Source organism: Peromyscus leucopus, chromosome 7 (genome assembly GCF_004664715.2).
Source record: "Peromyscus leucopus breed LL Stock chromosome 7, UCI_PerLeu_2.1, whole genome shotgun sequence".
Lineage (NCBI taxonomy): Eukaryota > Metazoa > Chordata > Mammalia > Rodentia > Cricetidae > Peromyscus > Peromyscus leucopus.
This window is the reverse complement of record NC_051069.1, coordinates 98,243,663-98,261,913: the sequence shown is the minus strand read 5'-3', so window position 1 is coordinate 98,261,913 and position 18,251 is coordinate 98,243,663. Positions and strand designations below refer to the sequence as shown.

Genomic DNA, 18,251 nt, shown 5'->3' with positions numbered 1-18,251 from the left:
TGCACAAAGAGAAAACTAGAAGCAGGATAGGGTCAAACATGAAAGATGGGGAGAATATTAAACAGCCAGGTATAAATGGCTCCTTTTCAACTTTAACAAAAATAAAACATCCTCCAAAGCAGAAGGGAAAACAGCTTCCACCCAAACTGTGCAAGTTAAAAGAGGTCTGCACTGATAAACCCACTGTGAAGCTGAACAAAGTGACAGATTTTTTTCAAGCAAGTAGATCAATCAGTGGCAGTGGGATGGTCTGAACTCAAGAATTATTTGGTTCAAACCAATGGGATCAGAGGGGTGGGGAGATGGGGGATGGGACAGAGAGGGTGGCATGAGGTTAAGCAGCTCTAGTTTTGAATGCCCACCACTCCTGCCCCCACCCATCGCCAACCCAGTCAGCGCACATCCAGAGTCAGGCATTTGTCTCGACCCAGCCAGATTCACTTTGTTCTCTTAAGCCTCACTCCCGGCAAGCTTCTGACAAGGGAATGAGCTCCCCCCACCCCCCCAGTCCCAGATCAGGAGGAACAAGCTGCTGATGCTATGGTCCGTAACCTATTGCTTTGGCTCTTTCCTCACTGTCTGCTGGTTCCCAGAGGAGGCAAAATTTAGAAACATACCATCACGTGGGGTCTCTTCACACAGCAACGACTGAGTGTTCTGGGTTGCAGTGACCTCAATTTCATTCTTCCCTGCCAGAGCTGCCTGTCCTGGCTGTTTCTTACCCCCCTGGCAGATGAAGGGACAGGAATCACCTCTTGTCTCACTAGTATCTTCCTGTCCCCTTTCCTTGCTACTTCCTTCAGGAATCTGTTCCAGCTTACTGTGGAGATACAGCCCCGCAGCAGTGTCCAGTTCCTTCTTCCCAGAGCTGCTGTTGTCTTTGCTGAGGTGGACCAGTTCTCTCTTCTTGGCCACTGGTTCCTCGGAGGTTAAAGGAGCAGGTACCTCTGAAGCAGGCAGGCTGGGCAATTCCTCGGCACTTTGCAATCTGCAGCTAGCTGACTGTTCCTCAGCCACTGTCATGGAGCGCCTCATGGCAGGTACTCCCAGTTTCCTGGGCACAGGGCTTGGTACTGGGCTACTGAGGGGAGGCAATAGGCCAGAAGGAAGCTCCTCTCGGGCAGGCAGCTCAGGGTACTTATCAGCAAGGTTCACAGCTGGGGGCACTGAGAGGTGGTAACACTCAGACAGGGCTCTGCGCATAGCCTTTTTCTGCTGGGGGGCTTGGTCAAGCACGGGCCCCTCCTCGGTCGAACTCAATTTCTCCAACTCTTTATTCGGGCCTGGGCTGTAAAAGCCTGCATTGAAATTGTCCTGAGTGAAGTCCACCATAGTGACTGGTGGACTGGTGGTGGGGAAATGCTCAATAGTGGGGGCTGAGTGGGTGATAGCTACCAGTAGTGGGGACTGATTATTAGGCTGCTCAGAGTTATCTTTCATCACCCCAATCGCTGGACAGCTGCAGATAAAGCCATTCTCTTTTCCTGGAGTTGTAGCCCTTGAGACCTGAGGGCTCTGAGCTTCTGAGTGAAAGTTGGGGTTCCAAGCACTGGTTTCCTGCTCCTTACCATACTGAGCGATGGTGTCAGCAGCCCCCGGAAAATTCAGCTCTGGCTGGCTATTGGTATCTAGTCCATTCTTCCCTGCCACCTTCCCCTGAACTACAGCGGCTTTGTCTTGCCCCTCTGCCAGTCCCAGGTGGAACTCAGCTGTCTTCTGGTGTACTAAGTTCCCCTCTGAGGGACGGCAGGCTTCTGAAATCACATACCTGCTCTCAAGGTGACCGGAGGTTGCTTGATACGCCTTGTTAGGCTCTTCGATGTTGAGTTCTTTGTCTAGCTTCCCCTCAAAAAAGCAGAGCTTATTATTCTGCTCCAGGAAGCTGGTATTCTTCACAAGCCCGTCTTTCAGCTGCCCATCCATGCTGACATTCAGCCCGATTTCATTCAGTTTACCCTCTGTCCTCTGCCATTCAAATCCAGTCTGGCTGATTTCTTTTGGGGAGTCCATTCCGCACTCTAGAGGCTTGCCTTTGGAGAGCTGGTCGTACGCAGCAGTGAGAGAGGCTGGCTGCTTGTCTGGAAGCGACATCGTCTCTCCCACTGCTCCCCCACTCACTCCTGGAGCTCTCACACCACCCACGTTCACACAGAGCTTGCATGACATCACAGCAAGTTCCCGGGATTCATGGTAAGCTCTGTAGTCTCCCAATCCCCCCTTTCTCCTCAAGCAGTTGGGTGCTAAATGTATTTACCAGATGTGAAAAGGAAGAATGAACAAAAGAAAGAGAATGCGAGGCCACTGGTTGTTAATCTGTAAATATAATTTCCTGCTGGCTAGCACTATGTTTAGCCCTATAATTTAAAATACAGTATGGTGCCAATTCAGGCACCAAGGACAGTAATTATTTCAGCTTTCACCAATATAGATACATGTGTACCCACACATCCACATAACTGATTCTATGCCTAGCCTGCTAAATCCACCCACTCAAAAAACTGTTTTAAAAATAAGCAAGGCTCATTTGCCAATCCTCAGCCCTGAATAATGATTCCAGGAAATTGCTCAAATTTGCACTTAAAGAAAACACCTTAATGTAAAATTAAGACAGGATTCGCTCCTCAGAGGAATGGTAGGTGGGTTTTGCTGTCACAGCAGCCGATCAAACTCTTTCAAAACTCACTAGTGAGAATATGACTTTCCTCTTAGCTGACTGGCCCACTCCCGTTCTTGGGAGCTTTCCCTTCATTCTCTATTTATTTAATGTGTGTGCATTCCATAGAAAGCAAAGGTTAACTTCCAGGAGTCGGTTCCGTTCAGCCATGTTGGCTCCAGGGATCAAATTCAGGTTATAAGGCTTTTTCACAACTGAGCCATATTGCCAGCCCAACCGCCTCTATTTCTGTTCCTTTATAAAATTCAAAACCTAACTTGAGTAGGATTTCCAAAGACCCATGAGTTCTACTGCTATCTGTACTGGGAGTTTAATGAAGGGCTTAAAGCCATCAGTATGCTAGGCTTGATTGTGCACAATTTTAATCCTAGTACTGAGGAGGCAGATGCAAGTCAATCAGTGGGAATTTGGGGCTGCCTGGGCTACAATAGTAAGACTCTCTCTCAAAGACATCAGTGCACAGGACTTTTGACATGTACTCTAATAATAAAACACTTAAGTCCAATTGTATATCACACTTGTGCTTTTATTCCTGTTTCTGCTTCTTCTTGGTTCCGTGCCTGAACTGGGTGCTCCCTCCTGCCCAGCTCTGCTCTTTCCAGGGACTGACGGGCAAACACATTTAACAACAGCTCTTCTTTCTATTTCTAGACTCAGGGACAAATCTGTGGCTTGGAGATTTTCCTACCCATTAGAACCCACTGCCCCCATTTAGTGCAGGCACAATCCCTTGCTTCCTTTTGTAGTTTACAAATCATACATTTAGGACTAAGTGACCATACAACAAAATTCCTAGACTGCGAGACCACCCTATACTGTAAGATTGTTGTATAGTGCACTACTTGGAACAAAGCCAATTTTGTTGTCTGGCTTGTCCTAACACACGATCCTGTGAGATAGTCTACCAGAATCATCCTAAAGAAGGACTTTTTCTCTTTCTTTTTCTTTCTCCTCTTTCTCTCTCTCCTCTCTCTCTCTCCCTTCCTTCCTTCTTTCCTTTCTTTCAAGATTTATTTATTTATTATATATACAGTGTTCTGTCTGCATATACCTGTAGGCCAGAAGAGGGCATCAGATCTCATTATGAATGGTTGTGAGCCACCATGTGGTTGCTGGGAATTGAACTCTGGACCTCTGGAAGAACAGACAGAGCTCTTAACCACTGAGCCATCTCTCCAGCCCAAGAAGGACTTTTTCTAAGAGTATAACTGGTGGTATATATATCCCTGTAGTTCTAAGGACTCGGGTGGCTGAGTTGGGAGGCTGGCCTAGGAAATGCACTCTGCCTTAATTCAAAAGAAAGAAAAACAAAAGACCCATTCTATCTTTGGTTTGAATACAAATATGTGGGATGTACAACATCTCTAAAATCCCTATACATCTCTTATAGGCAAGTTTGGTACTTTGAGTTCTGAGGTTCCTGTCATCTTTGGACGACCAGTGTCACAGACCTCAGATCCCATGAGGTTTTTAAACGTGGGGTTCTAGTGGCAGTATGTCCACTGCCCTTTTGCCTCACCAGAGTGAGGTAGCAGCATGGCTAAACACAGTAGCCATGAGTTGGCTATCAAATGCCTACAGGAAAAAGTGGCATGGAAATTTGCCCATTGTTTTTACTTTTATCCAGTTAGAAGACAACATAACAACCATCATGCATTTAAGATCTAATTTCAGTGCCATTTAAGACCTCATGTCAATGTTTAATTAATAGAAAATGGGGGGTGGGGGGGGGGAAGCTAACTCTCAAAATCTAACTGCCTGAAAGAAAACATCTCATTTGCTGAATCCCTTCCAAAACATTCTATAAAAGCAGTACTGCAAAGACTGAAATGTGTACACAGGATGCTTGAACAGCTCCTATAACCTGTTCTCCTCATTTTACAGAAAGTGCCCCCCCCCAAAAAAAAATTTTTTTTCTGCCCACAATCAAAAGGTGAAAATATAACGGAAAAGCTCAGGTCTCATTTCTGACCACCTGTCTTCCTATACCACTGAATAACAGTTCATCTTATTTACTTACTGGATGACACACTCTTCAAAAAGTCCCTTCAACTCTGGTGCTGGTTTCAAACAGGGGGTTCCTCCACTTAGACAAATCCCCAGCCCAATTCTTTTAAAAAGATAAAAATATTTGTGCATAGATACATATGAGTATTCTTTTGAGGAATAGCATCTACCTCTTTTGAGATGGGCTCTCACTGAATGTGAGGTCAGCAATTAGGTTAGACTGGCTAAACTCCAAGTTCCTCCTATTTCTACCTCCCTAGCACTGAAATTACAGGTTTACCCCCACCTTGCTCATCTTCCTTCCACAGGTTCTGGGGATCAAATTCAGGCCTTCATGCATACAAGGCCAACACTTCCTGAGTGAGCTATCTCCCTAGTTCTTCCTTTTCAAGTTTATTATTTATTCATACCACCACCACCCCCAATTTTGACAAGATCTTACTACATAGCTCTGGCTGGTCTGCATGTTGGCCTAGAACTCATAGAATTGGCCTGCTTCTACCTTCTGAACGTTAGCATTAAAAATGTGAGCCTCCATGCCTGGCCAACTTATTTACTTTTGAAACAGGGTATTGCTGTACAGCCTTTATTGGCTTGTAACTCAGTATCTTCCTGCTTCAAGCCTTCCAAGTGCTAGGGTTATCCATATTCACCATCATTCTCAGATCAGATATGGCTCTCCATTTTAATATTTCCTTCATTAGCAAAGAAAAATAGTTTAGGGGCTGGAGAGACAGCTCAGAGGTTAAGATAAGAGCATTGGCTGCTCTTCCAGAGGACCTGGGTTCAATTTCCAGCACCCACATTGCCAGCTCACAACTGTCTCTAACTCCAGATCCAGGGGATCTAGCATACTCACAAAAATAAACATGTAGGCAAAACACCAATGCACACAAAATAATAATAATTAAAAAAATAGTTTAGTATTTATTTGAGACAGGGACTCATGAGCATAAGACGGCCTCAGACATACTAGTCAGAATTTCACAAAATTCTTCTCCTTCCTAAATATTTATGAACTCTATAAGCATTTCCTGAGAGCTCCTTGCGAGGGAAGATGACCTGTCATATCTGCCATGTGGGTGACCAACACAGAGGTAGATGAACAATAAGACAGTTGGTTATAAAAGTGCTATGGAGGCAGGGAAGGGCAGATCTCTTTGAGTTCAAATCCAGCCTAGTCCACATAGTGAGTTCCAGGACAGTCAGGGCTCTGTGGTGAGACTGTCTCAAAACAATAAATAAAGTTAGTGGGAGGGTAGGTGGGCAGCAATGTTTCTGTATCATTTGATCTGACCTTCTCTTTCATTAAAGTAGCCCTCAATTACTCTCAAAAGCTGGCATATTTTTTTCTTTTTTCAGCACTGGAATTTGAATCCGGGGCCTCAAATCCAGGGCTGTATTACTGAGCTTCAGCCACAATTCAAGAACTAGTGATGTGGAATGCCATTTGGGCATATGGTTTGAGGTTCACTTTATTCAGGTTAAATCTAATAAAAGTACATGGATTTTTGTGTCTGGTCACAAGGTGGTTTCTAAGACTCTTTGGTCAGATATACAATGTCATGGCAATCCTCCAAGGGAGTGGGTACAGCCAGATGTACTGACAGATGTTTGTTTTTTGTGCCTGGAGTTGATATTTAACCTGTTCAGGGCCTTGGATTTCTGTATGCTCCATGGTTGGTTTCTCTGAATTCTCATTAGTTACCAAGGCAACACTATATTCCAGATTGACCAACTGTTCTGTTATTGTCTCCAGGAAACCATCCTAATAAATTATCATTACAATGAAAGTTAGTAATTGAAGCAGCCTTCAATTACTCTCAATAGCTGGCATATTTTTTTCTTTTTTCATTACCATGATCAATAGTATTCCTTACTAATATAAGCCAAAGGTTAACGTTATAATCTGTTTTCTTTCTTGGATATAATAATAGTTACACATATCTATATTCAAAACCATATTTTACTGAATTTTAGGAACACATCTCAGTACATGTTCAACTCAAGAACATTATGAATCTCCCTGATTAACATTTAAAAGTTGGGAAGTGAACAGACAGAATTAAAAAAACCAAAATTAGTAATCTGATTTATGTAAACTCAAAGCACTAAAATGAAGTAAAAGAAAACTCTATCAAGAAGGACAATGCCCTTCTTTTAGGGAAAGTTCTGACCTTCTCATGGCCTCTACCAGAGGAAAAGAAAATGACCCAACTAAATCCAGACAGAAACACAAGCCTATCCACCAATACTTCGAGAGTAATTTAAGATCTTCTGTCTATGGAGGCACGTAGGACTCCTGAGAGCCTTTAGGAATTTATCTTCTCTCCCCTAATCTCTACTTAAAAAGCTTTAGAGATTTCACTGGTTCCCCAATGACTTCTCTGCCAATCACACCACAGCATCTACCACTTCCTCAAATACACCATGCAACTGCATGCCACTACGCCATCACTCAGTTCTGCAAATGCTTTGCTCAGCAAAGTCTTGACAACACTTCCTGACCCATTCAGACCCCAGAACTCTTGCTCTTCTACAGGGACTCAGGACCTTTTTCTTCTTCATTCCTATAGTGAATGGCTCATGTTTCTCACTAGTCTGTTATCTTTCTATTCTGGAATTCCTTGAAGAATGCAGGAAATATGTTACTGGCTATTTTTTTGTTTGTTTGGTTTTAGCTTTTTAGATGGGATTCCTCTGTTTAACAGTCCTGGCTGTTCTGGAACTTGATCTGTAGATATGGCTAGCCTTGAACTCACAGAGATCAGCTTGCCTCTGTGCACCACCACAATGGACTCTTACCTACTTGTAGAACATGGTAATAATGTATTTTGTATCTACTGAATGAATAAATGAAATACCAACATGCTCCAAATCATACTGTATGTTCACTATTTGCAAAGCAGCAGGCATTAACTTGTGTGTAAACCTATACAAATAACCACAATTACTAAACAGTTCAAAGAGCAACACTTCGAATTGTTCATAGATGAGATTATCTGTCTTCAGTGGATATGTCACAAAAAAATACAAGTCCCATTTACTGTTTACCTTCATATTTTAATGAAGTGAGTATGTATCTACAACAGTAAAATTCAGAAGTTTATTTTTACCATGTTTCTTGAATCGCCTAATGCTCTATCAGCCAGAGAGTAAAGTGAAAGGTGAGAGAATGTGAAGGACCTCTTTAAGCAGGGTAGCTCAGTGATGGAGTGCTTGTGTAGCATATGTGTGGCTCAGGCTACTAGCCTCAATATGGCAAAGAAAAAAAAATATTAGTATCCTTTGGAAGGAGAGATATAATATGAAACTTTTTTCTGTGTTGGAGTAATTGCATGTGAGGCTGTGTGTTCGACCCCTACCTCACATTTATCCACACATCAGGCAAGATAACTAACATTCCAAAACATATTTAGATGTCTTCTTTCAAACAAGGTGATAGCAGCAGCCAAGGGGGATTGTTTTGAGGGTTAACTGAAAAATAAAGAGAGTTTACAACAGTGCTGGGCAAAGCAAATTTTAATAAATGGTAGCTATTTTCAGCTGTGTGACACAGAATCCCAGTAAATTCCACTAATATGCTCAAAAAAAAAAAAAAAAAAAAAAAAGCCAATCTGGGCAGAGTGGCAAAAAAGCCTCTGGCACTGGAGAGGTAGAAGGAGGAAGGGTATCAAGGTTAAGGCCAACCTGGGCTGCAAGGAGACTGTCAAGGGAAGCAAACACTGGGCAGCAAGAAGGTGAGTTGAGGACAGAACAAAGAAAGGCGTATCACAAAGGGCAGCCTTTTAAGAAAAGATTATAAAATGGGCGTTTCTCTAGTTGTGAAATAGTAGCAACTCCTAAGATTGCAAATGCTTTTTTTTTTTAACTGCTGAGCATATTTTATTTATGTATAAGGGCCTTGAAACTGTTAGAATTCTGGGTTTATAAATTACTTCAAGTTTCACACCAAGACAATTTCCTACCATAAACTGACATTCCCAGCTGCTGGCAAACAGTTGATTTGAGCTCCAGCAAACTGAAGTAAGATAAAAAGGAGAACAGGGTTCAGCATGGAAAGGAAGGGCCTATCTCTAGGGTCCCCAAGTGTACTGTCATTTAGCTCTACTTGGTTTCCAGGGAAACAGCTAATGAGAAATATATACTGTAACCCCACATTTAACACCCTCCCTTCCCAAGTTGTGCTTTCCTTTACAAAAATGGGTGGTGGTGCGATTAAGACCTGTTTTGATGAATTGAGATCAGGCATCCTCTTGTACATCCATAAATCTTTCCTGCCTAGAACAATATTCATCAGACATAAAGAAACGTTTTGCTAAAGTTTTCCCAAATTTGAAGGTGGCATGAAAATGTAAAAGAGAGAAAACATGATGCTAGAAAAAATTTACTTTCATTTCCAAAAAGTCTAAGGTTAACAAAAGGTAATTTATTCTAAATTTAAAATACATGTAAAACTCTACACTAAGTACAAAGAAGAAACACCAGTAAATCAAACATAAACTTAGCATGGAAAACACTGGACAGAGTCAAAGGCTTAGAATTTAATCCTAAACTAAATTAAATAAAAAATATGCTAGGCAGGGTAAGACATGCCTTTAACTAACGCCAGTAAACAAGAGAGGCAGTCAGATCTCTGAGTTCCAGATCAGCCAGGGCTACACAGGGAGACTCAAAATAAGCAAACAAAAACAAAGAAAATTATATGGTCATTAATTGTCATCTAACTTCTTATTGGGAAGGACCTACAATTTGTATGAAATTCTCCTGAGGAAAGAATGAGTAATACTTCAGATTCAAGCAGACTTGGGTTCAGAATTTAGCTCTTCTATACTCCTGTATAATCTTGAGAGTCTCCTATAAAATATACAGATCTTTCTGTATATGTGTGTGTGTGAGAGAGAAACAGAGACAGACAGACACATGTCTTCTTCCTATGGGTAACCAGATAGATAATATTCACTCACCAATATATGGTAAGCATTCCTTTTATTTATTGTATATGTATACAAATGCATGCTACAGCACTTATGTGGAGGTCAGGACAACCTACCATGTAGACTCTGAATATTAGATTCAGGTCGTCTATCTCAGCAGCAAGCACCTTTATCTGCTGAGCCATTATGCCACCCAGCACTATTATTTTTTTATTAATGCCACTAATATCAATACTGACCAGATTGAAATCCATGTGTAAAATCATTTGACAAGACAAATGGAGTCAAAACAGGTGAGAAGCAACAATCTGGAAGATAGCAGTTAGCATGAATGACTCAAGTGAAGAGCAATGGTATATTGCTCTAAGGGCATCCATGTCTACCAGCTATGGATAAAACATCATCAGATCAGAGATAAGGCATGGTGGTATGTGCCTGTAATCTCAGCACTGGGGAGACAGGGCCATCTAGTAAAGAGTTTCAGGCCTCCCAGTGTTGGGAGCAGGAAGAGACTTTTGCCCACAGGTCATCAGAGAAACCAGTAATGTTTCTCTGCCCTTTCAAAGAGAAGGACATATAACCTGTTTGTCTATCCAGAAAGCTGGGAATTGGAAGTGATAAACAGCTTGCTGATCTGCATTATCTGTTGGGCCAGGCCATCCATATCAAGCTCTCACAACCAGGACCAGAGATGGATAGTAATATAAATGACCATTACCTGTATCATCAGGGGCTCCCCCAAGCTCCTACAACCAGGATCAGAGATAGATGATGGTCAAATGACCCTATACTGTATGACCATAATAACTAGGCCAGATCCTTCCTTAAGCTTAAGCTAATACAGGTAGCCTATCCCTAGAACCCATATTCTTGGAAGAAATGGCACATACTTTGAAATGAGTTTGGATGTAACTATGAACCGGGTAATATATTATACTAGGAAACTTTTTCTCCACATTGTACTGTGTCTAAGTATGCTGGCAATAAACTGCTCTAAGTCACACTGAACCGAGTTTGCATTCTTACCTCTTCCCAGCCTGACAGCTGCAGACACCCCATTCCCACCAATTCCAGGACTGCTATAGTAAGACTCTGCCTTAAAAACAAGTATGACGCACTCGGGAGGCAGAGTCAGGCAGATCTCTGTGAGTTCGAGGCCAGCCTGGGCTACCAAGTGAGTTCCAGGAAAGGCGCAAAGCTACACAAGAGAAACCCTGTCTCGAAAAACCAAAAAAAAAAAAAAAAAAAAAAAAAAAAAACAACAACAAAAAAAAACGAGTATGACTACATAAGCATGTACTGAGCTGTAAAGCTCTGTTGAAAACCTAACAAGTTTAAACAGAAAGGTTTGTGTGAGTTAAGCATGTCACATCTGTTTATATATAATATCGTGAAATATGCATGTCATTATTCTTTTTTTAAGATTAATTTTATGTGTATGGTGTTCTATCTGCATGTATGTCTGCATGCCAGAAGAGGGCATCAGATCCCATTATAGATGGCTATAAGCCACCATGTAGTTTTTGGGAATTGAACTCAGGACCTGGGGAAGAGCTGCCAATGCTCTCAATTGCTGAGCCATCTCTCCAGCCCCGCATGCCATTATTTAAGCATAACTTCATTGGAAAATGTCTAAAGGGAAAAACTGAAATTGTTTAATGGATAGGAAAACACAATTTTAATGCTTATTCCTTTGTATCTTGTCAACGTGTTAATCAATTAAAATTTAATTAACTTTAGGGAATTATAGAAATGACTATACTCACAAAGTAAAATAGTAGATATGGAAAAAAATAAAGAAAATTTCTTGACTTTTTTTTGACAGGATCTTATGTTTCCCAGACTGGCCTTGAATTCCTGATCCTCCTACCTTCATCTCCCAAATGGGAATTACAGGTGTGACCTAGGGTGCCCAGCTCAGGATAAAACCTTTTTTTTTTTTTCTTCTTTAAGATTTTATTCAACTTTATTCTTTGTGTACTAGTGTGAAGGAGTCCATCCCCTGGAACTAGAGTTACCGACAGTTGTGACCTGCCATGTGGTTGCTGGGAATTGAATCCAAGTCCTCTGGAAAAGCAGCCAGTGCTCATAACTGCTGAGCCATCTCTCCAGCCCCCTTTAGATAAATAGATAAAACCTTTTAACTATTCAAAAGTATCTATTGTTCTCAGAGGTAGCAATTGGTAGAATTTAGAGAAACAGCAATAAATTTTGCTCAATACTCATTACACTCCCTTCTGCAAGGTGACTCCTAACACATAACTGAGTCTAGGATGACCTGGCAGGGTCTAGAGAGCTCTTCAGTTTCTGACTAAGAACAAACCTGATTTCTAGAATTCTCTGCAAACACTGAACGTTTCTTTGGAAATCCTGGCTAGGTTCTCCAAAAATGTACTTGTTACCTTTTAATCACTGATAAAACTAATGATAAAAAATTGGCCTAGAAAATAAAACTAAAGAATGTGGTAGAATTCTGGAATGTTCCCTACATGCTATTCTGTTTCATTTTCTGCTTTGTTAATTGAGTAGCTAAGAGAAGAATTATAAAAGTAGAAAGATGAAAATAGCCTGTGTATCCTTTCTTACACCACAAGTATTCCAATCCATGTGCTTATTCATGCCAGCATAAACTTTCACCACAAGGACAGGTCCACACCATGCAGAACACAACCTCATGATGAAACTTTTGCAAAAGTCTACCTACCTAGCTACTTGGCACAGGCAACTGGTGTTTTTGTTGCTGTTTTTAAATTTCTCGTTAGTAGCTGGATCATGCAAACTGGTTAAGAAAGCACTGTTTGTTGGCTGCAAAAATCTTGAAAAGCAAGGAATTATTTTTAAAGTTAGGTTTAGGGAACCCATGACTAAATGTGTCTGGGGGAGGGGGGCAATGCAAGCACACATGATTAATCTCTACATCTTAAGAAAAAAATTAATCTTAATCTCACTCCAATTACTTATTAAAATCCCAAAGGGCAAAATTAGGAGGAATTTTACCATCATAGGTGAAGTTTATGAGCAGTTTGGTGAACATAGGCTATGCCTCAAACTCTAACCCATATGCAAACTACTGACCAATGGTAGTTACAGCAACAAAACTTGTCAAACCAGTTTCTCCTACCTGGTACCTTGAGAGATCATTTCCCACTACCAGAAACATGAAGTCTGTGCCAACCAATGCTAGGGCTACTAGTATAAAGGCATACCATTTTCATTTGAACTGAAAGCAATTTGGATGTTTACTCCCACTATCTCGAGCTATTTACATACTAAAAAACAACAACAAAGCCAAGTTTCATAACTTTATTTGGTGTAAATATTTACACCAAATAATGATTGCTGTTCTGCCTAAATTTTACACATAGGATATACAATGCAAGAAAAAGAGGGCTGCAATGCTCTCAAGATACAGGGCTGCATTAAGAAGGCATGCAACCAAGTCACCAGTCCCTCAAGCTGAACACAGGGCATGCGTTGGCTGAGAAAAACATGTAAGTAGCAGTTACAGGGTTCCGTGCCAACAAACCAATAATCTACAAGGATGATTAGAGTCGCAATGGAACCCAGGCACAGGCTGTTTGCTTTTTGATGCTGATTAAAAAGCCAAAGCACACACGTTTCCCCATGGCAGGGTCATACCACTGGACTTGAGCAGCCTGGGTTTTTCTCTCTCCTGGCTTGCAGACTTTGGCAAATGTGGGGTGAGTCCTCGAGACTTCGTAGGTCTCATGTAGCCTTTCACTGGTTCTGCCATTCTGCTTTTGTCTTCCTTCTTCCTTTCACTCAGCACCGTCCGTTCAGATATCCCCAGCATCTTCTGAGGAGCTTCGATCCCATTACCTTTCAACTGGGGGACTTGGGGGTCCTTGTAAGCAGTCACCACTAATTTACCTTCTCCCTCAACACTGCCACATGAGAAACCAGACTGTTCTGTTGTTAGCATGGCAACACACTCCAATTTTGTGACTTTACAAGATAGACTAGCTTCTTTTAATTTATCCTTTTCATTTTCTGGAGGCAAAAGAATGGTATCTAGCTTCTTATCCAAACTATCTGAGCCCTTGGAATCTCTCTCTCTCTCATTTTGGTCCTCAGACAAACTGAAATTCTTTGATTTACTTCTCAAAGGGTCAGGGTTTTGAACTGGGGCAGAGTCTTTCTCAGTTCTCTTCTCCTCGCTCACTAAAGATGCTGGCAAACCACCATTATATGCATGTGTTTCTAGGACTCTGACCTCCTCTGGCAGGCTCTGGCTTTCTGAGGGCATACCAGGAAGGAAGTGTCCTTTAGCTGGCTCTATGGCGAGCTGTGCTGAATGTTTAGAGGACCCGTGCTGCTCTAATTCAGATTCTCCTACCTCATGCCTTTCAGGGATTATCCCTACTGCATTCTTCCCGCAATCTGAAGGCTCACCTTTATTCTTAAGAGAACCATCTCCACGACTGTTAATCTTTCCTTGGGCTTGTGTAGTCCCAGGAACTCCTGTGCTAGCAGAGGGCACAGCAGCAGAGGGAGCCTTGGACGTTTCTTGACCCGGGACTCCATCTTTGCTATAAGTATCTTGTACTAATAATTTGGAATTCTGGGCTAAGAATCTCTCTTGCCCACTTTTTCTACAAGTGTCAGGCAAGGAATCATCTTCCTTTAGTACCTGAGGAGAAGGGCATGGCTGTGTTTCACAGCCTGCTGATCCCATGACCTCTGGAGGAGCTGACTTCCTCAGTCCTGATGGTTCTCTCCCAGAGGTAAATGTAATATTTCTATTTTCATCCATATACCCCATTCCTTCAATTCTACAGTCTCCTGTGGTTTCCATGGCAATATGTATTTTTGTTGTATCTGTCCTAATCTCCAAACTGTGCTTCTCAGGAGAACTATTTTTAACTTTTTCACATTTCCCATCGTTACTCCTTTTATTAGGTTTGTCAGCCACTGCAGTGTGTCCCTTGGCTACACGTGTCTTGTTTTCCTCAGGTTCTACTGAGGGAACAAATCCTGCTCCCCAGACTGGGTCTTGGGAGCTCCCGTCTGTCACCTTGTCAGCTGGCTCAGCAGTAAGAGTAGAAGCTTGGCCTGCGTTTGTTTTATTCCCCACAAGAGCCCCAAGTTCAACAGAAGTACACTCAACATTCTTACTCTTGAAGTCAGCAACTTCCACTGTGGGTGTGTGGGAGAACAAAGGAGCGTGTATTTGAGGGAAAGCCTGCCCTAATTCCCCCTTGTTATGGGCTATATTACCGTCATCACTCTCCTTCTCTACACAAGGTGGGCTGATGATTTCCTCCTTGCCCTCCATTTTGCTAGGCTGTACAGGATAATTATTTTTAAACTTTTTGTTTCTGCCTTCATTGACTCTCTTTTTAGTCTTTTCAGACATCCAGGGGGTTGACTCATGATCCACCCAAAGGCACTTCCCTTCCTTGCTCTGGTTACTGATGCCCGTATTTTTAACCTCAGCACTTCTTTCTGTCCTAGCATACGAAGTCTGAGTACAGCTTGACCCAGTTTCCAAAGGAATCAATGGTATGGTGCTTCCCACACCAGCATCAGCTATGTCCCTGGCCACCCTCACCACTGCCTCAGTGAGATCAGTAAGAGCCTCTGGTTGCTTTGAAGAATCCAAGCCTAGCCCTCTTCTCTGAGTCTCAATACTCACTATTGCAGGTTCAGGGACTGGCTCACTTGGCATAGGAACAGCTCTCCCCTCCTTCTCACTGGTCAGAAGGAGTGGCCCCTCAGATCTGGTTCCTAACTTCCCAGAGCCTGCTCTGACTTTCCCAGGACCCCTTCCCTTTCTGCTTTTGCTCTGCAGCCCAGCAGCCTGCATTAACTCTTGGTCTTTCAGCTCCTGTGAAGTGAAGAGGCTGGATCCGTCTCTTGGCTTGGGGCATGTCTCTGGATTTATTTCTCTAACATCCTTAGCATCTTTAACTCTGTCAGGAAACCTCTGCAGCTCAGTCATTTCACTCTCACCATTGCCTTCCTTCCGACAGTCTTCTAACGGACTGTCTGCCTTTGAAGGGAGGGGCAAGTTTGAGAGCACTTTTTCTGTTGTAGGTTTTGAAACTCTACTCATAATCTCTTGGCCCAATCTTGTAACTTTGCTGTGTGCAGCACTGTCTATCGGGGATCCTTCCAAACGGGATGGGCCCGCTGCCATGCTGGCATCCACTAAAGGCTTCAGGTGTGATGGAGCTGAGGATCTGTGTTGCTCCTGCTGTAGCAAGTTCTCATCTTGGTTCTCTGGCACTGAGCGGTTACCTCTGTGGTCTTCCTCTACTCTCAGCTTGAGCTGAGCATTTACAACAGTCTCTGGAGGTTGTACTGGACATGAAGTAATGCTGTGACTCTCTGCACAGTCAGGCTTCAAGACTTCTCTGGATACAAGTCCATATTCTGTGCCCACAGTAGTAGGCTGGCTGGGGCCAACACCTGACTTCAAGGCCCCAGGCGAAACAGGATGATCTTTGGGCCCATCTGCATTGTCGTCCCAAGGTCCCCCAGCTCGGGACTGAGGATATCTCTTTTGCTTTGGTTTCTTCTTCTTTTTCCTCATTATCATTGGCATGCTTTCTATATCCCTGGCCTCCCTGACATGATCTCTCTGGGGTACTAGCAATTCAGCATGAATATTTTTCCTTTGGTTCCCATGCTCACCACAGGAAGATGAACCAGAGACCAAACCCAACTCAGAAAAAGGGTAGGGGCCCAGTCTGGGATCAAGAGTCGTCCATGAAGGAGAACCTTCCAGCAGCTCAGGAGGGACCCTGGCAGGCCTGGCCCGGGCTGACCTGCGGTCACTGGGTCTGCAAACTTGTTTACCTTGTGAGGGAGGGGTACCTGTAATACATGAACTTGGCTAAAATTCTAAACAACAAATTCCTTGTTATCATTTCTAAAAGAAAGTTTATTTAGTGACTCATTTAAGTAGTCTATTTTCACAGCATTCACTCATTCATTCGCTCGTAAAATGTTTTTTCCCAAAACATTTCTCATCCTTAGCTGGGGTAATCAAAGACCATCACCTCAAGTCAAGAATTATTTTTTTCAGATATATTTATAAAACATTAAGATATTTAAAAAATCTTCACCTTATTAAAGTAGTTGAGAGTACATTGAGAAGACTGAAATAACAAGCTCAGGAACTGACAGAACGGTGAACAGTCAACTCGATCAAAATTTAGTGTCCTCAAGCGACACTAAAGAAATGGAATGTATTGAAGAAAACTGACTTCATAAACTGTACTAATAATTACCACCACACAATACAGGAACAAAAAATGTCCATCACCATCCCACCACTCGTAAGTGAACTATTTGAAGGATTCTCAACTTACCTGAAGAAAGTTCAGAAGACTGACTGCCAGAGGTTTCCTTCTGCTCTAAGTTCTCTAACAGAGTACCTTCATCTACTTGCAAGTTAGACTTTTGATCTGCAGCTTTGACTGGTTCTAAAGGTAATAGTAAAATTCATGTAAGTTTCAGAGAAACAGTATTTCAACTATTTTTCCATCTGCCATAAAATGGAGATGAGAATGTGTTTTAGGGAATTCTCGGACACTAAACAACAGAAAACCAGAGGGGCATTGGAAGGCATCATCAAGAGGGTTCCCTGTTTTATTCCTTTTTTAAATTAATTTTTGCCTGTTGGTGGTGGCAAATGTCTTTAATCCCAGCACTCAGGAGACAGAACAAGGAGGATCTCTGTGAGTTTGATGCCAGCCTGGTCTACAGAGGGAGATCCAGGACAAGCACCAAAACTACACAGACAAATCCTGTCTCAAAAAAATAAATAAATACACAATAAATAAACGATTAATTAAATTTATTTATCTTATGTGGAGGAGCACACGTCACAGTATATATTTGGAGGTCAGAGAACACTTCAGTTGGTTCTCTCCATTCACCATGGAGGTCCCAGTAATTAAACTTAGTTCATCAGGGTTGATGGCTGGTGCCCTCACACGATGAGACATCAGCACTATTTTTGTCTTTGTAAATAAAATAAAATAAGCCGGGCGGTGGTGGTGCACACCTTTAATCCCAGCACTCGGGAGGCAGAGGCAAGTGGATCTCTGTGAGTTCGAGGCCAGCCTGGTCTACAGAGCTAGTCCAGGACAGGCACCAAAGCTAGAGAAACCCTGTCATAAAAAAACCAATAAATAAATAATAAATAAATAAAACAAAAAAAAAAGCCCAAACAAAGAATTGATTTTGAAAGCCAGAGAGAATGATCCAATGGAAAGGAGAATTAATTAATGAGTAACTGAAAAGAGAATTGTTGTAGAATATTATTTTAAGGTGTGTTACTTTTATTTATGCTCTGGAACATTTGTTTAGTGATGCAAAGATGTGTTACATTTGTTTGATTAAATAAAATTCACCCGTGGTCAAGAGGCTGCGGCAGCAACTAGCTGACAGGAAGTGGTATGGGGGAACTGGGGGAGAAGGGCTTTTCAGTGGGGGCTGGGAGAAGGTGGAGGGCTTTTTGGGAATCAGGAGCAAGGAGAGGAGGTGAGCAACTTGCTTTTCAGCCTCTCTGAGGAGCAGAATTCCATTTCTACCTTTGAATCTTAAGTTCTTTAGAGGGACAGAAATTTAGATTAAATTCCCTTAGTAGCTTTCAAAGAGTC

At 42.2% G+C, this 18,251-nt stretch overlaps 1 protein-coding gene across 15 annotated transcripts in view; it reads right to left on the bottom strand.

Annotated features, from left to right (window-relative positions):
• The window catches only part of Map4 (microtubule associated protein 4), a 142,634-nt gene that overhangs the window by 29,686 nt on the left and 94,697 nt on the right, over positions 1–18,251 (bottom strand). For 10 of the 15 annotated variants that reach the window (XM_037207948.1, XM_028886882.2, XM_028886881.2 and 7 more), the window contains 2 exons: positions 16,956–17,069; positions 13,258–16,458 (listed from right to left, as the gene is read on the bottom strand). In XM_037207948.1, coding sequence (XP_037063843.1) covers positions 13,258–16,458; positions 16,956–17,069 — 3,315 coding nt within the window. Of the gene's footprint in view, positions 1–617; positions 2,554–13,257; positions 16,459–16,955; positions 17,070–18,251 lie in introns of those variants that run through there. The other 5 variants (XM_037207954.1, XM_037207955.1, XM_037207956.1 and 2 more) reach the window with 2 other exon arrangements.